Source organism: Parus major, chromosome 14 (assembly GCF_001522545.3).
Source record: "Parus major isolate Abel chromosome 14, Parus_major1.1, whole genome shotgun sequence".
NCBI lineage: Eukaryota > Metazoa > Chordata > Aves > Passeriformes > Paridae > Parus > Parus major.
Genome location: NC_031783.1, coordinates 1,620,697 through 1,637,763, shown reverse-complemented (window position 1 = coordinate 1,637,763; position 17,067 = coordinate 1,620,697). Strand labels below are relative to the sequence as shown.

The following is a 17,067-nucleotide window of genomic DNA, read 5'->3' as shown; positions in this document are numbered from 1 at the left end:
GAGCCTGGGAAAGGCAGCAGGAGAGCACTGTCCTCCTGAGCTCTCTGGAAGTTTGGGAATTTTGCCATCACTGAGGCCAATGCCTTCCATGGAGCTCAGCTCCCACCTCAGCTGGGATCTTGGCAAAGGTGACATCCCATTCTTTGTCAAGACAAGGTTAACCCTGAGTGCCCAGTGTCACTGGAGAGTTTGTGTGGGCCGTTCCCCAAGGTGTGCAGCAACTCCTAAGGATGGAGAAACAGCAGGAAAACTGCTGCAATCACAGCTCTGGCTGCTCCAAATGACTCCACTGCCAGGACAGGTTTGCTACAACCCCCAGTGTGAAGTGCTGGGCCAGCTCTGTCTGCCCTTAACTTGGGCAAGCATCTGTTGTGTCGTGCAGCTTGTGCTGGGCACAGAAGGAGTTGGGGCTGTGCCTGGAATGGTGTTTGGGACAGTTGTCTCCCAACAGCTGGATGAGGGAGTGGCACAGTTGATGTGTGTGTGCTGTGTGGATGCTTGTGAGCATCCTGAGGCAGCAGAATTCTTCCTTCTGTCTTTCCTTAGGGGACTACAGTGACCAGACCATGGCTCTGTGGAGCACCCACACCTATCAGCTCATGCTGTCCACTCATATCTTGGAGCCTCTCCATGACATGGCTTTTAGCCCTGTCTCTCACCAACACCTGGCTTGTGTGGGGAGGGGAGCTGTGATGTTCTGGCTTTTGGAGCAGCAGGGAGATGCTTTCAGACTCAAGGTAAACCTTTCTTTTACCTTTTAAGATCTATTTTCAGAATCTTTGACTTATTTTCCAAGGCTCTGGTGAGGGCTGATGATTTGTCTCAGTGAGGTGATATTGACTGTGCACAAGCAGCTTTTGGTTGTATTTGAGGCATTAACTGTGAGAATTGAGAGGAGGAGGATGTTTTTTCCTCCTGATGCATCTAAGCATGTTCATTCCCTTTGACATTCCTGGTTTTTGTTCTCTGGCAGGTTCATCGAGCCCCTGCCCCAGATGTGCTGGGGCTGGTGGAGCTGACATCTCTCTGTTACGGTCCCGACGCTCTCCTTTACAGCGGGACCAACTCAGGCCAAATCTGTGTGTGGGACACAGAGACCAATTCCTGCTTCATGACGTGGGAGGCTGATGAGGGCGAGATTGGTGGGTGCAGTGTCAGGCCTGTAATGGGAAATGTGTTGGGAAAGAAGCCATGAGCTTGCAGACTTCCCATTTCAGCAGTGCTTGGAAAACCAGTTTGCTGTGTTGGATACAAAATGTGTGGGGTGGCAATGGATTTGTGACCTGGGTTTCCTCAGGGTCCTGGGTTTCCTGGGGGCTTCATAGAATCATTAAGGTTGGAAAAGGTCTCTGAGATCATCAGGCATCCAACCACTAACCCAGCACTGCTGGGTCCAACATTAAACCACGAGCACCACATCCACAAGCTGTTTGAATCTTTCAGGGACGGTGCCTCCAGCTCTGGGCAGCCTGTGCCAAAGCACCTACAGACCTCTAGTCTGTAAAACAGTGTTGGGCTGTAGAACCCATTTTCCTACAGCACCCTTGGAATGATGAGAGGGAGCCATGGACACTGACAGGTGCCCTTCCTCCCCAGGTGTGCTGGTGTGCCGGCACAACCGGCTGGTGAGCGGCAGCAACACCAAGCGCATCCGCCTGTGGTTCGTGGCCACCGTGCAGGAGCTGAGGCTGAAGGGGCCTGATGCCAGGTAGGAGCTCATGGCCCCTCACCTGGCAGCCCCCAGGACCTGTCTGAGAGGAGGCATTTCACAGACAGACACCATGTACAACCATGCTGCTCCTGCTGCTCTTCATCCTTAGCTTTTTCTCTCCATCCTGTGACTGTTGATTCTTTCTCTCTGGATCTTTTGATTGAATTTTTGCTGCAGGTAGCTGAAACCTCTTAATAGTGGAAGTGGGTGTTTATCGTGCCTGAAGTTTGTGTCAGTTGTATGTAGGAATTCCTGCAGGAGAATTAGGGAAAATACATTGCTTTTGTTTGTTCTCTCATTCTATTGCATGCCCTATATTTTTTTCTTTTCCTGTAAAAAGATGGTTGAAGTGCAGATCCCAGAATTGTGGAATGGGTTGGGTGGGAAGGAACCTTCAAAACCATCCCATTCCAACCCTCCCTGCCACGGGTGGGGACACTTCACTATCCCAGGTTGTTCCAAGCTCTGTCCAGCCTGGCCTTGGACACTTGCAGGGATCCAGGGGCAACCACAGCTTCTCTGGGCACCCTGTGCCAGGGCCTGCCCACCCTGCCAGGGAACAATTCCTTCCCAATATCCCATCCATCCCTGCCCTCTGGCACTGGGAAGCCCCCTCTCTCTTGTCCTGTCACTCCAGGCTCTTGTTCAAAGTCCTCCAGCTCTCCTGGAGCCCCTTTAGGCCCTGGAAGGGGCTCTGAGGTGTCCCTGGATGAACAACCCCAGCTCTCCCAGTCACTGTTCCATGGACAGGAGCCCCTCACTGAACTGCAACTGTTCCAATATCTGAACCTGTCCTTCTCCCACCTTGCCTTCCTACAGGTCTGGCTCAGTTGTGCTGGAGCACGAGATCACCCTGGATGGGACGATTGTGAGCGCAGCCTTTGATGACTCCCTGGAGATGGGAATTGTGGGCACCACGGCAGGGACCCTGTGGTACATCAACTGGGTGGAGAGCACCAGCATCCGACTCATCAGCGGCCACAAGAACAAGGTCAGAGGGGCTGGGCCTGCTTTGAGTTTTGCTGTTGCTTTTCTGCTACAGAAAAAAAGGGTTCAAATGGTAGGAGAGAAGGTATTTTATGACAACTTGCAGTGCACCTTGCCTGGTCCTACCTTTGGGGTTAGTTTTACTGTGCACAGTGCCTGGTCCTGCCTTTGGGGCTGGGTTTACTCTTTCCCATGATTGATAAGGCTGGAAAAGACCTTTAAGATCGTGAAGTCCAAGCACCAGCTCAGCACCACCACGACATTCACCATTAAACCATGTCCACAAATGTCACATCCACACATTTTTGAGCACTCTTGGATGGTGACTCCACCACTGCCCTGGGCAGCCTGTGCCAGTGCTTTGAAACCCTTTCTTTGAAGAAATTCTTCCTAATATTCAATCTAAATCTCTTCTGGTGCAAGTTGAGGACATTTCCTCTTGTCCTGTTAGCCCAAAAGCAAAGCTCTGCACCTTTCTTTATGTTCCCTCTCGTCTGCCATGAGCAGAGTTCTGGGGGATGAAGGGGGCAGGGCAGCTGATGTGTTTCCCTGTTTCCCCTTTTCCCTGGAGCAGGTGACCGAGGTGTGCTTTAGTCCTGATGAGAGTCACTGTGCCACGTGCGGGGAGGACGGCAGCGTGAGGATCTGGGCTCTGGGCAGCACAGAGCTGGTGGTGCAGTTCCAGGTGCTCAACCAGGTAAGACTGTGGCACATCAGTCTCTTCCTTGTGGCACAGGGAAGTGTCCCCTGTGTCACCAGGTCTCTGCCAATTTCCTTGCAGAGCTGCCAGTGCCTGGCCTGGAAGCCTCGTCCTGTTGGGGTGTGGCCTTGTCCCGGTGAGAGCCAGCATGTGGTGGCAGGGTACAGTGATGGCACTGTCCGTGTGTTCAGTGTTTCCAGGACAGAGATGGAGCTGAAAATGCACCCCCACGCTGCTGCACTGACAGCAATCACCTACTCCACTGATGGTGAGGCTGCCTGAGGTGACAATGGGGAGATGTGACCTTGGGGAACATGGCTTGGTGTGCCTGGGTTTACCCTGACCTCCAGCTGCTCTGTGTCCTGGCCACCTGGCCAAAACCCCAGGGCCAGGGAGAGCCACAGAACTTCTCAGTGAGCTCTGGTGACTCTGCCAGCTGAACATGTGGTGGGTGGGACACGGGAGGTGCGTTGGCTCTGGGATAGCCAAGGGGTTTGGGAGTACAACAAACACCTTCGTTTTATGATCTTCTGTGGCTCTTCTTCAGTGTGGAGGTTCAGTGGGTATCTCTGAGACATCTCATCGTACCCAGCCCTTGACTGGGATGTTCTCAGCCTTTCACAGTGTTTCAGGACACTGGTATCCCATTGTCTTGGACCTTTCTCCTCTGACCTTTTTCTCCTCCTACAAGTGTCCCATTCTTTCCTCTCCTTTGCCAACAGGGGAAATGATCTTATCAGGGGGCAAGGATGGGATAGTGGCTGTCAGCAGCCCTCGCACTGGAATGACCATCCATGTTCTGGCTGACCACAAAGGCTCCCCCATCACCGTTCTCCAGTGCACCAGGAAGCAGGTGAGACCTCAGGAGCGAGTCCAGTCCCCATGCACCACTGCACAGCTCTGGGGAGCAGCATGGTCAGCAGTTGCTTTGGTGTCCCTTGCTTTTTCTCTTTGCAAATCTCTATTCCATCCCCTCCAGCAGCTTCTGTTCAGTTTTTCCAGGGATATATTCAGTGGAATAAAGCTCCACGTGTTGCAGGTGCAGCCTGAGTGAGGCTGTGCCTGCAGGGGGACCTTTGGTGGCAGTTGTTGTCACCCTGCACATAGGTGTGACATGAACCTGTGCCACAGGCTCTTGGAGAGCAGCACCCCTCAGGAGCAGCCCAGGCTGTGAGCTTGCAGCCCCTGTGCCCCCAAAAAGGTTCTTTGGCAGCTTGCACCATTCCTCTGTAGAACTGAGAGGACTTGGTTGTGTACCAGTGGAATGGTTTGAGTACCTCTGTCCTCTTCATGGAGAGTTTCCTTTGCACAGCAGAATAGGGAATGGTTTTCCTTGAGCTTTCAGGCTTTAAGATCATCTACAGGCTGTGTTTCCGTGTAGTCTGAGACTGAGGAAACCCTCCTTGATTTGAGATGAAGGATGTTATTAGGGGACACATGGTATTGGAAATAACTCTCCTAGGAGATGTGCAGATCCAGAGGGTGTCCCAGGAAAGAGAACTGTGTCGTTCAGACCAGGATTTGGGTTGAAAAGGACCTTAAAAAGCAGCCATTTCCATTCCATTTTCATTTCCCTGCCATGGGAATGAAACCTCCCATCCCTAGCCTAGGTTGCTCCAAGCCCCATCCAGCCTGGCTTTGGACACTTCCAGGAATGGGGCAGCCACAAACAGAGGTTAATCCTGGCTTTGATCCCCTAAACACAATCCCCATGTTCCCATGAGTTCCTGTCCTGCCTTTCCTTCAAGGCCTGAGTGCCCCAGAATGCCAGGGTTGTGTTTCTGCTCCACAGTATCACGACTTTGGGGTGGAAGGAGGGGAGCTCTGGCTGGCTGCCAGCTCCGACCGCCGGGTCAGCGTCTGGGCCTCCGACTGGCTCCAGGACAAGTGTGAGCTCCTCGACTGGCTCAGCTTCCCAGCTCCTGCTGGCCCCGAGGTGAGCACCTGCCAGGCCCTGCCTGCTCCTGCTATGAGGCTGGACACCAGCAGAGATGGAGGAGGGAGGCACAGGGCTGTGAGAGAGCGTGTGTGCACTTAGGAAAAGCATCTCTGTTAGTCCAGTTGACAGAGTACCTTGTTAATGTACCTTCTTGGGTGTGGAAAGGAAGTGTAGCAGTGCCAGATTGCCCTGGAGCGCTGACTTCTAAGCATGAGGAGCCCTAAGCTGCACCTGCAAAGAGCTGTCACCCTGTGCCAGCAAAGCAGAGCCTGGGCAGCAGTGAGCATGGTGTGCAGGAGGGAGAGCTAATTATGAGTGTACTGCTAATTCTGACACCCCCGAGGAGTGTGAATATTCCAAGCCAGGAGCCTGGTGATGGGTTCCCAGAGCCAAGTACTCAGCCCTGTGTGTCCCTGCTGCTTGGCAGAAGCCTTTGGCTCCAGCCCAGGGGTAGGGTTTGGGCAGCAGGACACCTGCTAGAAAAGCAGGAGGATGTGTTGGAGAGGCTGGTCCCTGGTCCAGGTGACATTGGCAGGCAGAAAGCAGCTGGGTGTTTTTGGGGGACAAGAGGCAGTGCCTCAGTCTGGGTCCATACAGCACCTGGGTTCTGTCAGTAATTCTTCTGTTTATTTCCAAAATATGGATGGATTTCCTCTGGAAAAAAGTTCACTACAGCTCTCCCTACAGCGTGAAGGTTTGATCTTGCATCCACTGTTCAAGATCTGCCTCCTGGGCCCTGTTTTCTTGTGTTAAACTGATCCATAACCAAATTCCAGCTTCAAGCCCGTGCAGCAATAATATCTCAGTGGGAATTCAGTCTTTTGGACCCTCATGGGACCTGCTCCTATAACACTATTTGCTTTAGGTTTCCATGGCAGGGTGTGGTTGTTCCTTGCTTTTGCAGAGCCTGAGATGGGAATGCAAGAGGGAGCAAGCAGCCTCCACCATACTCATATCCCACTGCTCAAACACTCACAGCCCTGGTGTCTCTCTGTGCTCTCCTTTTATCTCTCACTGATGGAAATAAGAGAATCCAGCCTCAGTTTTGTGGCCTTTGGTTTCCCTCACCAGGGTCTCGACAGCCTCCCACCCAGCCTGGCTGCGTTCTGCCCTTGGGAACACGGTGTCCTGGTCTACGTGGGCTTTGGGCTGCAGAAGGAAGCTTTGTTCTACAGCCTGAGGAAGAAACAGGTACCTGTCCCCTGCCAGGGGCAGTGGGGACAGTGTGGGCTGGCAGAGCTGCCCTGGGTGTTAACCCTAGGTCACAGGGGTGAGGTGGGTTCAGGCAGCTGCTCTGGGAACAGATTTCCAGTTTGGAAACTCCCAAGTGTGGCCCAGGTGAGCAGCAGAGCCCTGCCCCTGCATCCAGGCAGGCAGGCAGTCTCTGATCCCACTGGAGGGGAAGGCAGCTGTTTACAGAGCATTAACACTCTCCCCACTGTCTCCTGGATGCCTGGGGAGGCTTTCAGAGCTGTGCCAGCCTCAGCCCCTCCCCATGGCCCTCCTTAGGGCTGTGGCTGCACAGCTCTGGGTGCTGCCTTTCCCCCTTTGAGCTGCTGATGTTTCTCTTGCTGGGCTGCAGGTGCTCAGGAAGATATCCCTGCCAGCCTTTGCCACGTCCCTCAGCCTGTCCCCAGCTGCACCTTTCATGGCCCTCGGCTTTGGTGGTGAGTGCTGGGGGTGCCTGGGCCCCTCCTTCTTCTGCCAGAGGGGAAACAAGTGTGTCCTTATTCCTCAAAACAAGAGACATGTCCTCAAACCTGGGAGCTACAGTTCAGGGCAAGGAGAAACCTCCAGGAGACTCCTGGGTCAGAAATGAGATGCACGAGGTCAATCCTGCTTGTCCACAGGCAGGGTTTGTCACTGGAATGATTTCCTGAGGTACTGGGCAGTCTCCATTTCTGTGGCTGTGTGAGCTGCAGCCTCTGAGGCAGCACAGGGACAGGACCCTGCTCACTCCTGGAGCTGTTTGGATCTGCCTGTCCTGTGTCACTGCAGCAGCAGTGGGGAGAGAGCCTGGGGACTGACTGGAGATGGTGCTTCTGGCTGGGAGAAGACATGAGGGGCTGGGGGTAACTGGAAACAGGCTTCAGGCTGGGAAAAGACATGGGGAGGGTCTGAGGCTGAGGGGGAATGGTGCTTCTGGCTGGAACAAGACATGGAAAGGGAGTGGGAGGTGACCATGAATGGTGCTTCTGGCAGGGACCGGAGATGGAGAAGGTCTGTTAGTGACAGGGAAGGGTGGTCGTGGCACGGTCAAGCCCCAGGGAGCGGGTGTGGAGGGTGATGGGGGACAGTCAGAGCGTCCTGGCCCAGCCCTGAGCTGCTCCTCTCCCCAGACCGGCTGCTGCGGCTGCAGCCCTGCCCCGCCGGGGCCCCGCAGGACTACGCGGGCCATGACGACACCGTGCACTTCTGCTGCTTCGCACCCTCCGGCCGCCGCCTCCTCACGGCCTCCCACAGCGCCGTCCTCGTGTGGGAGCTCACGGGCGCCTGAGCCGGGCTGGCCCCGGACCAGCGCCGCTCCTCCAGCGGGGCCCGCCCCGCGCCAGGCCCCGGCTCCGGCCGCGAGCAGGCCCAAAACACCGCCCTCACGGCAGCAGCGGCCGGCGGCGGCGGCTGGCCCGCCCGGGCCTGGAATGTGTTTCACGGCCCCGTTCGCCGTTTGTTGCCGTTCAATGTTTTGTTTTTGTTAATAAACCATGGAAGGAGGAATGCTGGCGGTGTCGGTGTGCTGGCCCGGCAGGGGGCGCTGTGCTCCCCGAGCCGCTCCGCCCCGCCGCTCGGTGGTGCGGCCGGAAGTGAGGGGGGGGGCCGGGAGGCGGCGGCGCCGCCATGAAACGGGACGTGAGGATCCTCCTGCTCGGGGAGGGTGAGGGGCACGGGGGAGCCGCCTGCAGCCCGGGATAGGACAGGGGGCACGGGGATCCTGGGGGAGAGGGTTCTCCTGCAGGGAAGGGGCGAGGGCGGGCGGGGGGCCAGGTGGGTCCCCTGGCACTGGCGGGACTAGGGGAGAGACCGGGCCCGGCCGTGGCCCCCGCGGGTGTCATTGTCACCGGCTCCGATCGTGCCTCCCACCGGCCGCTGTCCACCTCAAGCTCTGCCGTGCCCGTGCCAATGTCAACGTCCTCCCTTTATTTCCTAGCCCAGGTGGGGAAGACGTCCCTGATCATGGCTCTGGTGGGAGAGGAGTTTCCTGAAGAGGTGAGTGGGGAGGGGTCGCGCACACCGGCAGCCCGAGCCCCTCGCTGGGTGGGACAGCTCTGTCCCCAGGGTCCCCGCTGGAGATGGGGGTGTCTAGGAGGTGCTCACAGTTCCTGGGGCTGTGGAAGCAGTGGCTGGTTCAGGTGAGGTCAGTGAGGACCACACGGAGCTCCAGATGAGGTGGGATTTTCCTCACTTTGTGCTCTGATTCTGTCTTGGAAGCTGATCCTGACTTGCTGGGGGTCTTTTGACACCAGCACAGCAAGGCTGGCACCACCACAGAGCCCTTGGAAGGGTCCAGGCCCCATTCCCTGCCTGCTGTACCCTCTGGAGATGGGTTTGGTGCTCTGAGCCAGGCCAGCTGTGAATAGCAGCATCCAGCCAGCCTGTGCCCCCCAACAGCTTGCTGTCCCAGCATAGTTTGGGTAGGAAAATGGGATTAATCTGTCCAGGCATATTTTCCCTATGCCTCACATGGTTTCTTCTGCTGCCCACAAGCAGCTGGTGCCCTCCATGGTGTTGTGCTGGGCAGCACCAGCTCAGGGGTTTGAGGGACCAGCCCTGCACCTCTTCCCTGCTCCCAGCCCAGCCTAGACAATCAGCTGAGTGCTGCTCCCAGAGGAGCCCAGGGAGTGCCCAGGGCTTATCTCCACGGGGATCAGAAGCTTTGTGTTCCGGAGGCAGGTGGAAGTTCCACCTCAAGGTCAGTGCCTGTGCGAGGGCTGGAGCGCAGGGGGCTGTTGGGCCAAGAGTGATCCGTGATCCGCAGCTCATCATGCCCTGGCAGTGGCCACGTTGGGGTCTGAAGTCCCTTGTCACCTCTCCTGCTGGCTGCCTGTGGCTGGATGGGGTGTGCTGGCTTTGCAGGTGCCCCCCCGAGCAGAGGAGATCACGATCCCAGCCGATGTCACCCCTGAGAAGGTCCCCACACATATAGTGGACTACTCAGGTAGGGCCCTGTCCTGCCTTGCTTCTCCCCTTCCCTGCCTGCCCGAGGGGATTGGGAAGGGGTACCTGTGCCTGGGCAGGTGGTGATGGCTTCACTCCCCTTCCAGAATCAGAGCAGACAGAGGAGGAGCTGCAGGAGGAGATCGCCAAGGTGAGCAGTGCTGGACTGGGAGGTTGTGCTCCCCAAGGGACACATGGCTGCTCCCCTCCCCTCCCCATTAGCCACGCAGAGGGGCACAGGCAGTTGGTTATCCATGGATTAATGCTCCTGGTTTGTTCAGAGGCTTGTTTAATCCTGCTCTGTCTTGTAAGCTGTTGTGTGTGGCTTGTCCAAGCCCTCTGGGGAGGCTCCAGAAGGCGAGCGGCGGGGGGCAGCTCGCTGCCCACGGGAGGCGGAGGAGGCTGCAGAGCAGATGTTGTGCTCTCAGCCCCGGGAGGTTCCCCACGGATTCAGAAGAGGGAAAAGCAGTTGCTGGGTTTGGGCAAGAGCCCTGCTTCCCTGCATTAGATCCCTGTGGCTGCCTGATGAAGCAGTGGCACAGAGGAGTTAATTTGGGAGCTGGAGCCTCTGGCAAGCACTGGGTAGGGAGGGATGAGGGAGCCCTCTGAGCAGCCATGGAGGAATAATTAAGTTGTCTGGCTGGGGTGGACCCAGCTGCTCTTTGCCCTGGGATTAACCTTGACTCTGCAGACGTGAGGACCTTTTAATTATGAATAATAAAACCGTATCTCTCACGTGAGCAAAGCTATTTAATCTCTGAGCCCCGGTGGTTAATGGCCGAGGAGGTGGGCATGGGGGTCCTGCTTCCTCCACCCAGACAGCAGGACTACACAGAGGCTTTAAATGGTTCCAGGAAATCCTGCCTAAACCCTTGTGTGTCCTGGGATTAGCATTAAACTCTCTCCTGAAAGGACCAGTGATCCCTCCTGTCTGCTTCCGATAAAGCCTCGGTGCTGGCCCTGCCTGCACGGGGTCAGGAGGGGAGGAGGGCCAGGACACGGCTGGTGTGGGAGAGGGATCCCACATCCCCTGCAGCCATGGGAGCAGCAGCTCCTGAGGCAGAGGAGCTGTTCCCAGCAGCTCCTGAGGCAGAGGAGCTGTTCCCAGCAGCTCCTGAGGCAGAGGAGCTGTTCCCAGCAGCTCGTGGGCTCGTGCTGAGGGCAGCCCAGTCGGGGGCTGTGTACGTGTCCGTGCTCACGTGCGCTCGGCCCGCTGCCTTTCCCTGGCAGCTCAGCCAGCATTCCCTGCTGCCACAAGTGTGGCAGGGACCTCTTCACCACCCTCTCCTGCTTCTCTTGCAGGCCAACGTGGTCTGCATGGTGTATGATGTCACCAAGGAGGCCACCATTGACAAGGTAATGGGTGCCCACCACAGCAGAAGCTGAGCCCCACCCAAGGTTGTTCCCTCACAACAGGACATCAGGCTTGTAGCATCCTGGTGCTGGCATCCAGCATCCCTGGGCCTGCTCTGTCTGCTGGTGTGAAGGAGCAGATGGCTGCAGGGCCCTGTTCCTGCCTGCCTGGGATCTGCCTCTCTCCCCCCAGGCTGTGCTGACAGCCCTTCTCCTCTGCTCACCTTCCAGATTCGCACAAAGTGGATCCCCATGGTGAATGGGGGACTTGAAAAGGGATCCAGGTACCGTGTGGGCTGTGATCTGTGGGTGCAGAATTGGGAGATTCTGGGGGCTGTGGGATGCCCACCACCCTCACCTCCTGAGGGTCCTGAGAGCAGACCAGCTTTGTGGATTGAACCAGGCCAGGTTGAATGGGGCTTGGAGCTGTGGTCTAATGGTGGTGTCCCTGGCAATGGCAGGGGGTGGGATGAGATGAACTTTAAGGTCCCTCACAGCCAAAACTATTCCAGGACAGTGTTTTGTGGCTAGACCACTTGGAGCAGAAGCACATGGGGACTTTTCTCCCCCAGAGATCCAGCTCTGAGGCAGGGGGTCACTGAGGAGGAATCCTTCTCCCCCCCTGGATCAGACAGGGAGAGGAGGCTGCCAGGGGGATCTGGGAGCACAGAGTCTGTGTGTGGATCTCTTGGGCAGAAGGCTGCTGTGCTGGATTAAAGGCTCCTGAACATATTGTTGCTGGGTGAAAGCATAAGCAGGATCAGGCAGTCTGTTTCTCCAGATGGATGCTTCCGGCTGTGGGAGGCAGGAAAGCTGCTCTGGACCTTGCAGAGGAGAGTTGGGGCCTCCCTGACCTGCCCATGGCTGGGACAGTGCTGGGACCAAGAGAGGGGTGGCCTCACTTGTGCTCTGTGTCTTTCCTAGAATCCCCATTATTTTAGTGGGAAACAAGTCTGACCTGCAGATGGGCAGCTCCATGGAGGTCATCCTGCCCATCATGAACCAGTTCTCAGAGATTGAGACCTGCGTGGAGGTGAGGGAGCTGGAGGGGGTGTGCAGAGCCTCCCTGAGGGCTTGGAATGTTGGTGTGGTGGGAGTCAGGGAGGCTCTGTGCTCCTGGAGAGCTGCCCTGATGATGTTGCTCTACACAAGTCCCCATGTCCAGGGGCTGAGAGCCTGTGCTTTGGGCTTTCTGTTCTTTACCCCTTGCAAGGAGGAGCTTTCTGTGTCTGCCCTCTGTGCTCTCTAGTTGGAGCTCCACACAGTCCCTGTTGGTTCTGGGGCTGTGGAGTGGGCACAGTAAAGCCAGAGCAAAGCCCAGGAGATTGTCCCTTTTGATTTTTCCTCATGGTGGACAACTCCTCTGGGCCTTGAGGCACAGCTAGAGTGGCTTGAGGAGATCGTATCATCCTCCTCCTGCCCTTTTCATCAGGGCTGTCTCTCCCTCTGAATCCCCAGTGCTCTGCCAAGAACCTCAAGAACATCTCTGAGCTCTTCTACTATGCTCAGAAAGCTGTGCTGCACCCCACTGCCCCACTCTATGACCCTGAGGAGAAGCAGGTGGGTTCCTGGAGGAGTCATCTTCCCGTCACACTGCTCCAAGCTGGAGTTTCTGAAGTGGAAATGGAGGGTTTGGGTTGGCACAGACAGGCCAAGGGAACAGTGCCCATCTCCTGTGCTCAGTACAGCCAGCTGGGCAGACAGACAGACACCTGCAGGGACTTGGGTGTGGTGGGGCACAAGTCCTCATGCTCCAGGCTGTGTGTTGGTTGTGGAGGGAAGGGTCTGGAAGAAGAGTTCCCCATGGATTGTCCTCTCTGACTTTAGATTGGATATTAGGAAAAATCGTTTCATGGGAAGGGTGGTCAGGACTGGCACAGGGGGAGTGGTGGAGTCTCCTTTCCTGGGAGGATTTCAAAGCTCTGTGGATGTGGCACTTGGGGCCGTGGGCTAGTGGTGGCCTTGGCAGTCCTGGGGAACAGCTGGACTCAGATCTTGGAGCTGTTTTCCAACCTTAATGGTTCCCACCTCCAAGGTGGCTGTGGTACTGGCCAGAAGTGCAGGAAGGGAACCCACTGCGTGTGGGGCTGCAGGAGGAAGGGCCAGGCTGTGGCTGCTGCCCTGTGATGATCACTGTGGTTGGTCCTTGCAGCTCAAACCCGCCTGTGCTCGAGCACTGACGCGGATCTTCAACCTCTCGGACCAGGACAACAACCAGATCCTCAGTGATGATGAGCTCAACTACTTCCAGGTAGGGTGGCTGCAGAGCTGAGGAGTTCCCAGTGCCTGGGATTCCCTTTCCAGCAGGGAAGTTGCCCCTCTCCTGACACAGCCATCACATTCCTGTTGGGTGTTTCTGTGGCACGGCTGAAGCACTGCAGGATGCATCTCTGAGCATGTGGGTTTCTGTCTTCCTAAGCTTGGGCTGAGTTTGCTCTGCCATGGCAAGACCACAAGGCTCTGGAGATGCTGAGAGTTCTAAATTATTTGGATGCTGATGAACAGGGGTTTGGTCAAGGCCTAAGGCAGAAATCTGTGAGCAGAGTAGATTTTCCCTCCCTGAAACCCCATTCCCTGCCAGGGAAGAGGGAACCTGGTGAGAAAGGATTGTTCTCTCTGAGTGCTTTGCTGACAATGGCCTTCATTCTCTTGGGAGGCAGAAGTCTTGTTTTGGAAACCCCCTGGCTCCCCAGGCCCTGGAGGACGTGAAGATGGTTGTGTGGAAGAACACGACAGACGGGGTGCAGGACAACGGCCTCACCTTGAATGGTAACAGCCCCAGGGCTCCCTGCTCCTTCCCAGGGGATGGAGGGATATCCCAGGGAGCCCTGTCCTTGACCTGAGCCTCCTGGCTCTCATTCCAAGACTAATTAGTTCCTCTTGTTAAAACTGTGGCTGCTAGATCTCTCTGTCCCAGCAGTCTGTTTTCACAGGGAAAACACGGCTGAGGAGTGGATCCCTGAGCCTGAACTGAGCCCCCTGATCTCTCCTGCAGGCTTCCTCTTCCTCAACACCCTCTTCATCCAGAGGGGCCGGCACGAGACCACCTGGACCATCCTGCGCCGCTTCGGCTACGACGACGAGCTGGAGCTGACAGATGACTACCTGTACCCACAGTGCGTGTCCAGGGCTGCCCAGGGGGCCACATTCCTGTGGGGCATGGCTCAGCATCCCCAGCACCTTGGCTGGATCCTCCCTGCACCCCAGGAGCTGCTGTGGGCCCTTTGGTTCTCAGATTCTCAGTCCTCGCCTTCCCCTTGGGCAGGAGCTGACGTGGGGCTGGGGACAAATACAGCAGGCCTTGGGGCTGCTGATTTAGGCAGAAAGTGGGGAATGAAATCCCAGACTTCCCTTGACATCAGCAAGGGGTTCTTGGAGGCTGCTGTGTCCCTGGCTGAGCGAGGCAGAACGGCTCTGTCAGGAGCAGTGAGCTGTCAGCACAGCCCTCGCGGCTGATTGTGCAGCTGCTGTCTCTTCTCTGCTCCCTGCCACTCTGGAGATGGGGAGCTGGCAGGAATGGAAGGGTTTGGCTTGAGAGCTGCCTCCTCCTCTTCCCAGAGAGCAGGCTGCAGGGAGGTGACAGGGACATGCTGGTGGATAGCACCCGGGGCACTGCTGTGCCCTGCTGAAGCCCTGGGCATGAGGCAGAGCAAGGGCACAGCATCTCCTGGGCTGCTTGGGATGTGCCAAGGAAAGGCCACTGTGCATCCCCAGGGGATTCTCCCCAAAAGAAGGGAGCTGTGTCCTCTGGGTGAGATGTGCTCACACACTGCCCTTAGTTCAGGGCTTGAGGAGGCTCATCTGGGGGTCTGAACTGGAGAATAAGATATGAAAGATAAAAGGGAGGTTTAGGTTGGGCAGCAGGAAAAATTTCTTTGCTGAAAGGATGGTCAGGCACTGGCACAGCTGCCCAGGGCAGTGGTGGAGTCCCCCCATCCTTGGAGGGATTTAAAGCCATGAAGATGTGGCACTTGGGGTCAGTGGTGGCCTTGATAATGTTGGAGCAGTTGGACTCGATCATGGAGGGGTTTTCCAACCTGAATCATTCCATTTTCCCAACAGGATCCGCGTGCCTCCCGGCTGCTCCACGGAGCTCAACCACCTGGGGTACCAGTTCCTGCAGAGGCTCTTTGAGAAGCACGACAAGGTGGGCAGCAGTGCAGGGCTCCAGGGGAGGGGCTGCTCTGCTGGGCCTGCACACCTGGGCACAGGTGCTCCCCTAACCACCCCTCTGTGGAGCCCATGGAGCACCAGGGAAGGGCTTTCCTCTGCCACAGCATTCCCTCTTTGGAGGCTTTGGGAGCAGGAAGTGGCCACAGCGAGCTGTAGGTAGTCAGATGGCCTGTCAGGGACATGGGGTTGTGGTCACTACTCTTGACCAAAGGGCAGTTTGGACTTTGAGGGACTGGGTCTGAGTTGGCATCAAGCTTGTAGCGCCTGGCTGAAGGGAGGGGGGCAGGGAAGCGGGCACAGCTGCTGGCCAGCAGCCATGGACCAAACATCAGCATCTGCCAGCCTGGTGGAGGGCTGCCAGGCTGGAGAGAGGGAGAGAAAGCAACACATTTGTGCCAAACTCAGGCTCTTGCAGAGTGGGAGAAGGGGATGTATTGGATGCACCTGCTCAGACTGGCTATTCAGATGTTGATGTGCATCTGGGGTATGGCAGCTCTGACAACAGGAGTGGCTCAGGAATGGCAGCAGAGAGTGGACACACATCCCTGTGTGTCCAGGTCAGCTCTGTGGCCATGGGGAGTGGCAGAACTGGATGGATGCACATCCCTGGGTGCCCAGGTGCCTGTAGGTCCCCTTCAGGCACAGCAGCCAGAGCGCTGAGTTGGCCTCTGTCAGGCCAGGCTGGGCTGATGCAGGCTGCTGTGGGACAGCTGGCTCCAGGAGTTCCAGGAACAGCAGCTCAGGGCTGTGGGGTGGGCATGAACAGGTCCTGCCTGGTTGCAGCTGCAGTCCCAAAGCACGTTTGCTGTTGTGCAGTGCTGGCAGTCCCTGAGGCACAGGCTCTGTGAGCTCACCCAGCTCCAGCCTCGCTGCAATCGATCGGTTCCTGCTGTTCACAGCATCCCTGTGATGTTCCACAGCAGGGAGGTGGCAGGGCCCACCTGCCTCCCTGGTGACTCCCTGTGTTTTGGCAGGACCAGGACGGAGCCCTGTCGCACACAGAGCTGCAGAACTTCTTCAGCGTGTTCCCCCGCGTGCCCTGGGGCCCCGAGCTCTACAACACGGTATGCACCACTGATAAAGGCCTGCTTTCCCTGCATGGATTCCTCTGCCAGTGGACGTAAGCTCAGTCCCTCTCCCTGGCCCTCGGTCACATCACTCAGCCCTTGCTGACCCTCCTGGCGTGCTCTGTCTCTCCAGGCTCGTGGCTTACCTGGACGTACGGCACTGCCTGGAGTGCCTGGGCTACTTGGGCTACCCCATCATCTCGGAGCAGGACTCCCAGACCCAAGCCCTCACAGGTACAGCCATGCCCTCCCCTTCTGTCACAAGTTGGGTCCCTCCTGGCTCTCACCACCCTCTCTCCTGCCAGTGACCCGGGAGAAGAGGATTGACCTGGAGAAAGGGCAGACCCAGAGGAATGTCTTCCTGTGCAAGGTGCTGGGAGCGCGGGGCGCAGGCAAGTCCGCCTTCCTGCAGGCCTTCCTCGGCAGGAGCCTGGCGGTGAGTGGCTGCTCCCTGGCCGGCCACGCTCCCAGGGCGGAGCAGGAGGCACAGCTGGGGGTCCTGGAGCCATCTGTCCCCTGCTGGCACCTCCCTGCCTGTGGCCAGGCCCCCCTGCTTCGTGCCCTTCACAACCTCCCCGTGTGCTGGCTTTGGTGTCCTTAATCCTGGCCAAGGCAGTGGGCCTGCTCCCTCTGCTTCTCCCGAGGGGCTCTGCCTTTTCCCTGCCTGGCCACAGCAATGTTGACTTTCCTGCCTGTTAGGAGCAGCCCCACATCTCACGACAGGGCCTGGCTGCCCCTCAGGTGGCTGTCAGGCCAGGGGGGCTGGGGCACTGTCCCTCACCCAGCACATCTCCACTGCCTGAGACAGCGTTTCCCTTGGTGACAGGCCCAGAGGGAGAACCCAGGACAGCCGTCCCTCTACACCATCAACACAGTGCAGGTCAATGGCCAGGAGAAGTACCTCATAGTAAGTGTGGGACAGCAGGGAATTGTGCAGTGTCTGGCCCTTATGGGGCTGTGTCCCCATATCCTGGCACATGGGGCC

At 57.2% G+C, this 17,067-nt stretch overlaps 1 protein-coding gene across 17 annotated transcripts in view; it reads left to right on the top strand.

Annotated features, from left to right (window-relative positions):
• Nucleotides 1-17,067, top strand: part of LOC107211056 (mitochondrial Rho GTPase 2) — a 44,039-nt gene that overhangs the window by 22,139 nt on the left and 4,833 nt on the right. For 4 of the 17 annotated variants that reach the window (XM_015642518.3, XM_015642521.3, XM_015642520.3 and 1 more), the window contains 25 exons: nt 547-737; nt 974-1,142; nt 1,597-1,708; nt 2,531-2,702; nt 3,273-3,395; nt 3,480-3,666; nt 4,121-4,251; nt 5,191-5,334; nt 6,409-6,528; nt 6,920-7,004; nt 8,483-8,541; nt 9,409-9,490; nt 9,597-9,640; nt 10,792-10,845; nt 11,074-11,126; nt 11,767-11,875; nt 12,301-12,402; nt 12,995-13,093; nt 13,503-13,611; nt 13,838-13,958; nt 14,905-14,989; nt 15,990-16,135; nt 16,216-16,316; nt 16,388-16,518; nt 16,909-16,989. In XM_015642518.3, coding sequence (XP_015498004.1) covers nt 547-737; nt 974-1,142; nt 1,597-1,708; nt 2,531-2,702; nt 3,273-3,395; nt 3,480-3,666; nt 4,121-4,251; nt 5,191-5,334; nt 6,409-6,528; nt 6,920-7,004; nt 8,483-8,541; nt 9,409-9,490; nt 9,597-9,640; nt 10,792-10,845; nt 11,074-11,126; nt 11,767-11,875; nt 12,301-12,402; nt 12,995-13,093; nt 13,503-13,611; nt 13,838-13,958; nt 14,905-14,989; nt 15,990-16,135; nt 16,216-16,316; nt 16,388-16,518; nt 16,909-16,989 — 2,810 coding nt within the window. Of the gene's footprint in view, nt 1-546; nt 738-973; nt 1,143-1,596; nt 1,709-2,530; nt 2,703-3,272; nt 3,396-3,479; nt 3,667-4,120; nt 4,252-5,190; nt 5,335-6,408; nt 6,529-6,919; nt 7,005-7,676; nt 8,049-8,119; nt 8,210-8,482; nt 8,542-9,408; nt 9,491-9,596; nt 9,641-10,791; nt 10,846-11,073; nt 11,127-11,766; nt 11,876-12,300; nt 12,403-12,994; nt 13,094-13,498; nt 13,612-13,837; nt 13,959-14,904; nt 14,990-15,989; nt 16,136-16,215; nt 16,317-16,387; nt 16,519-16,908; nt 16,990-17,067 lie in introns of those variants that run through there. The other 13 variants (XM_019008215.2, XM_019008218.2, XM_015642523.3 and 10 more) reach the window with 12 other exon arrangements.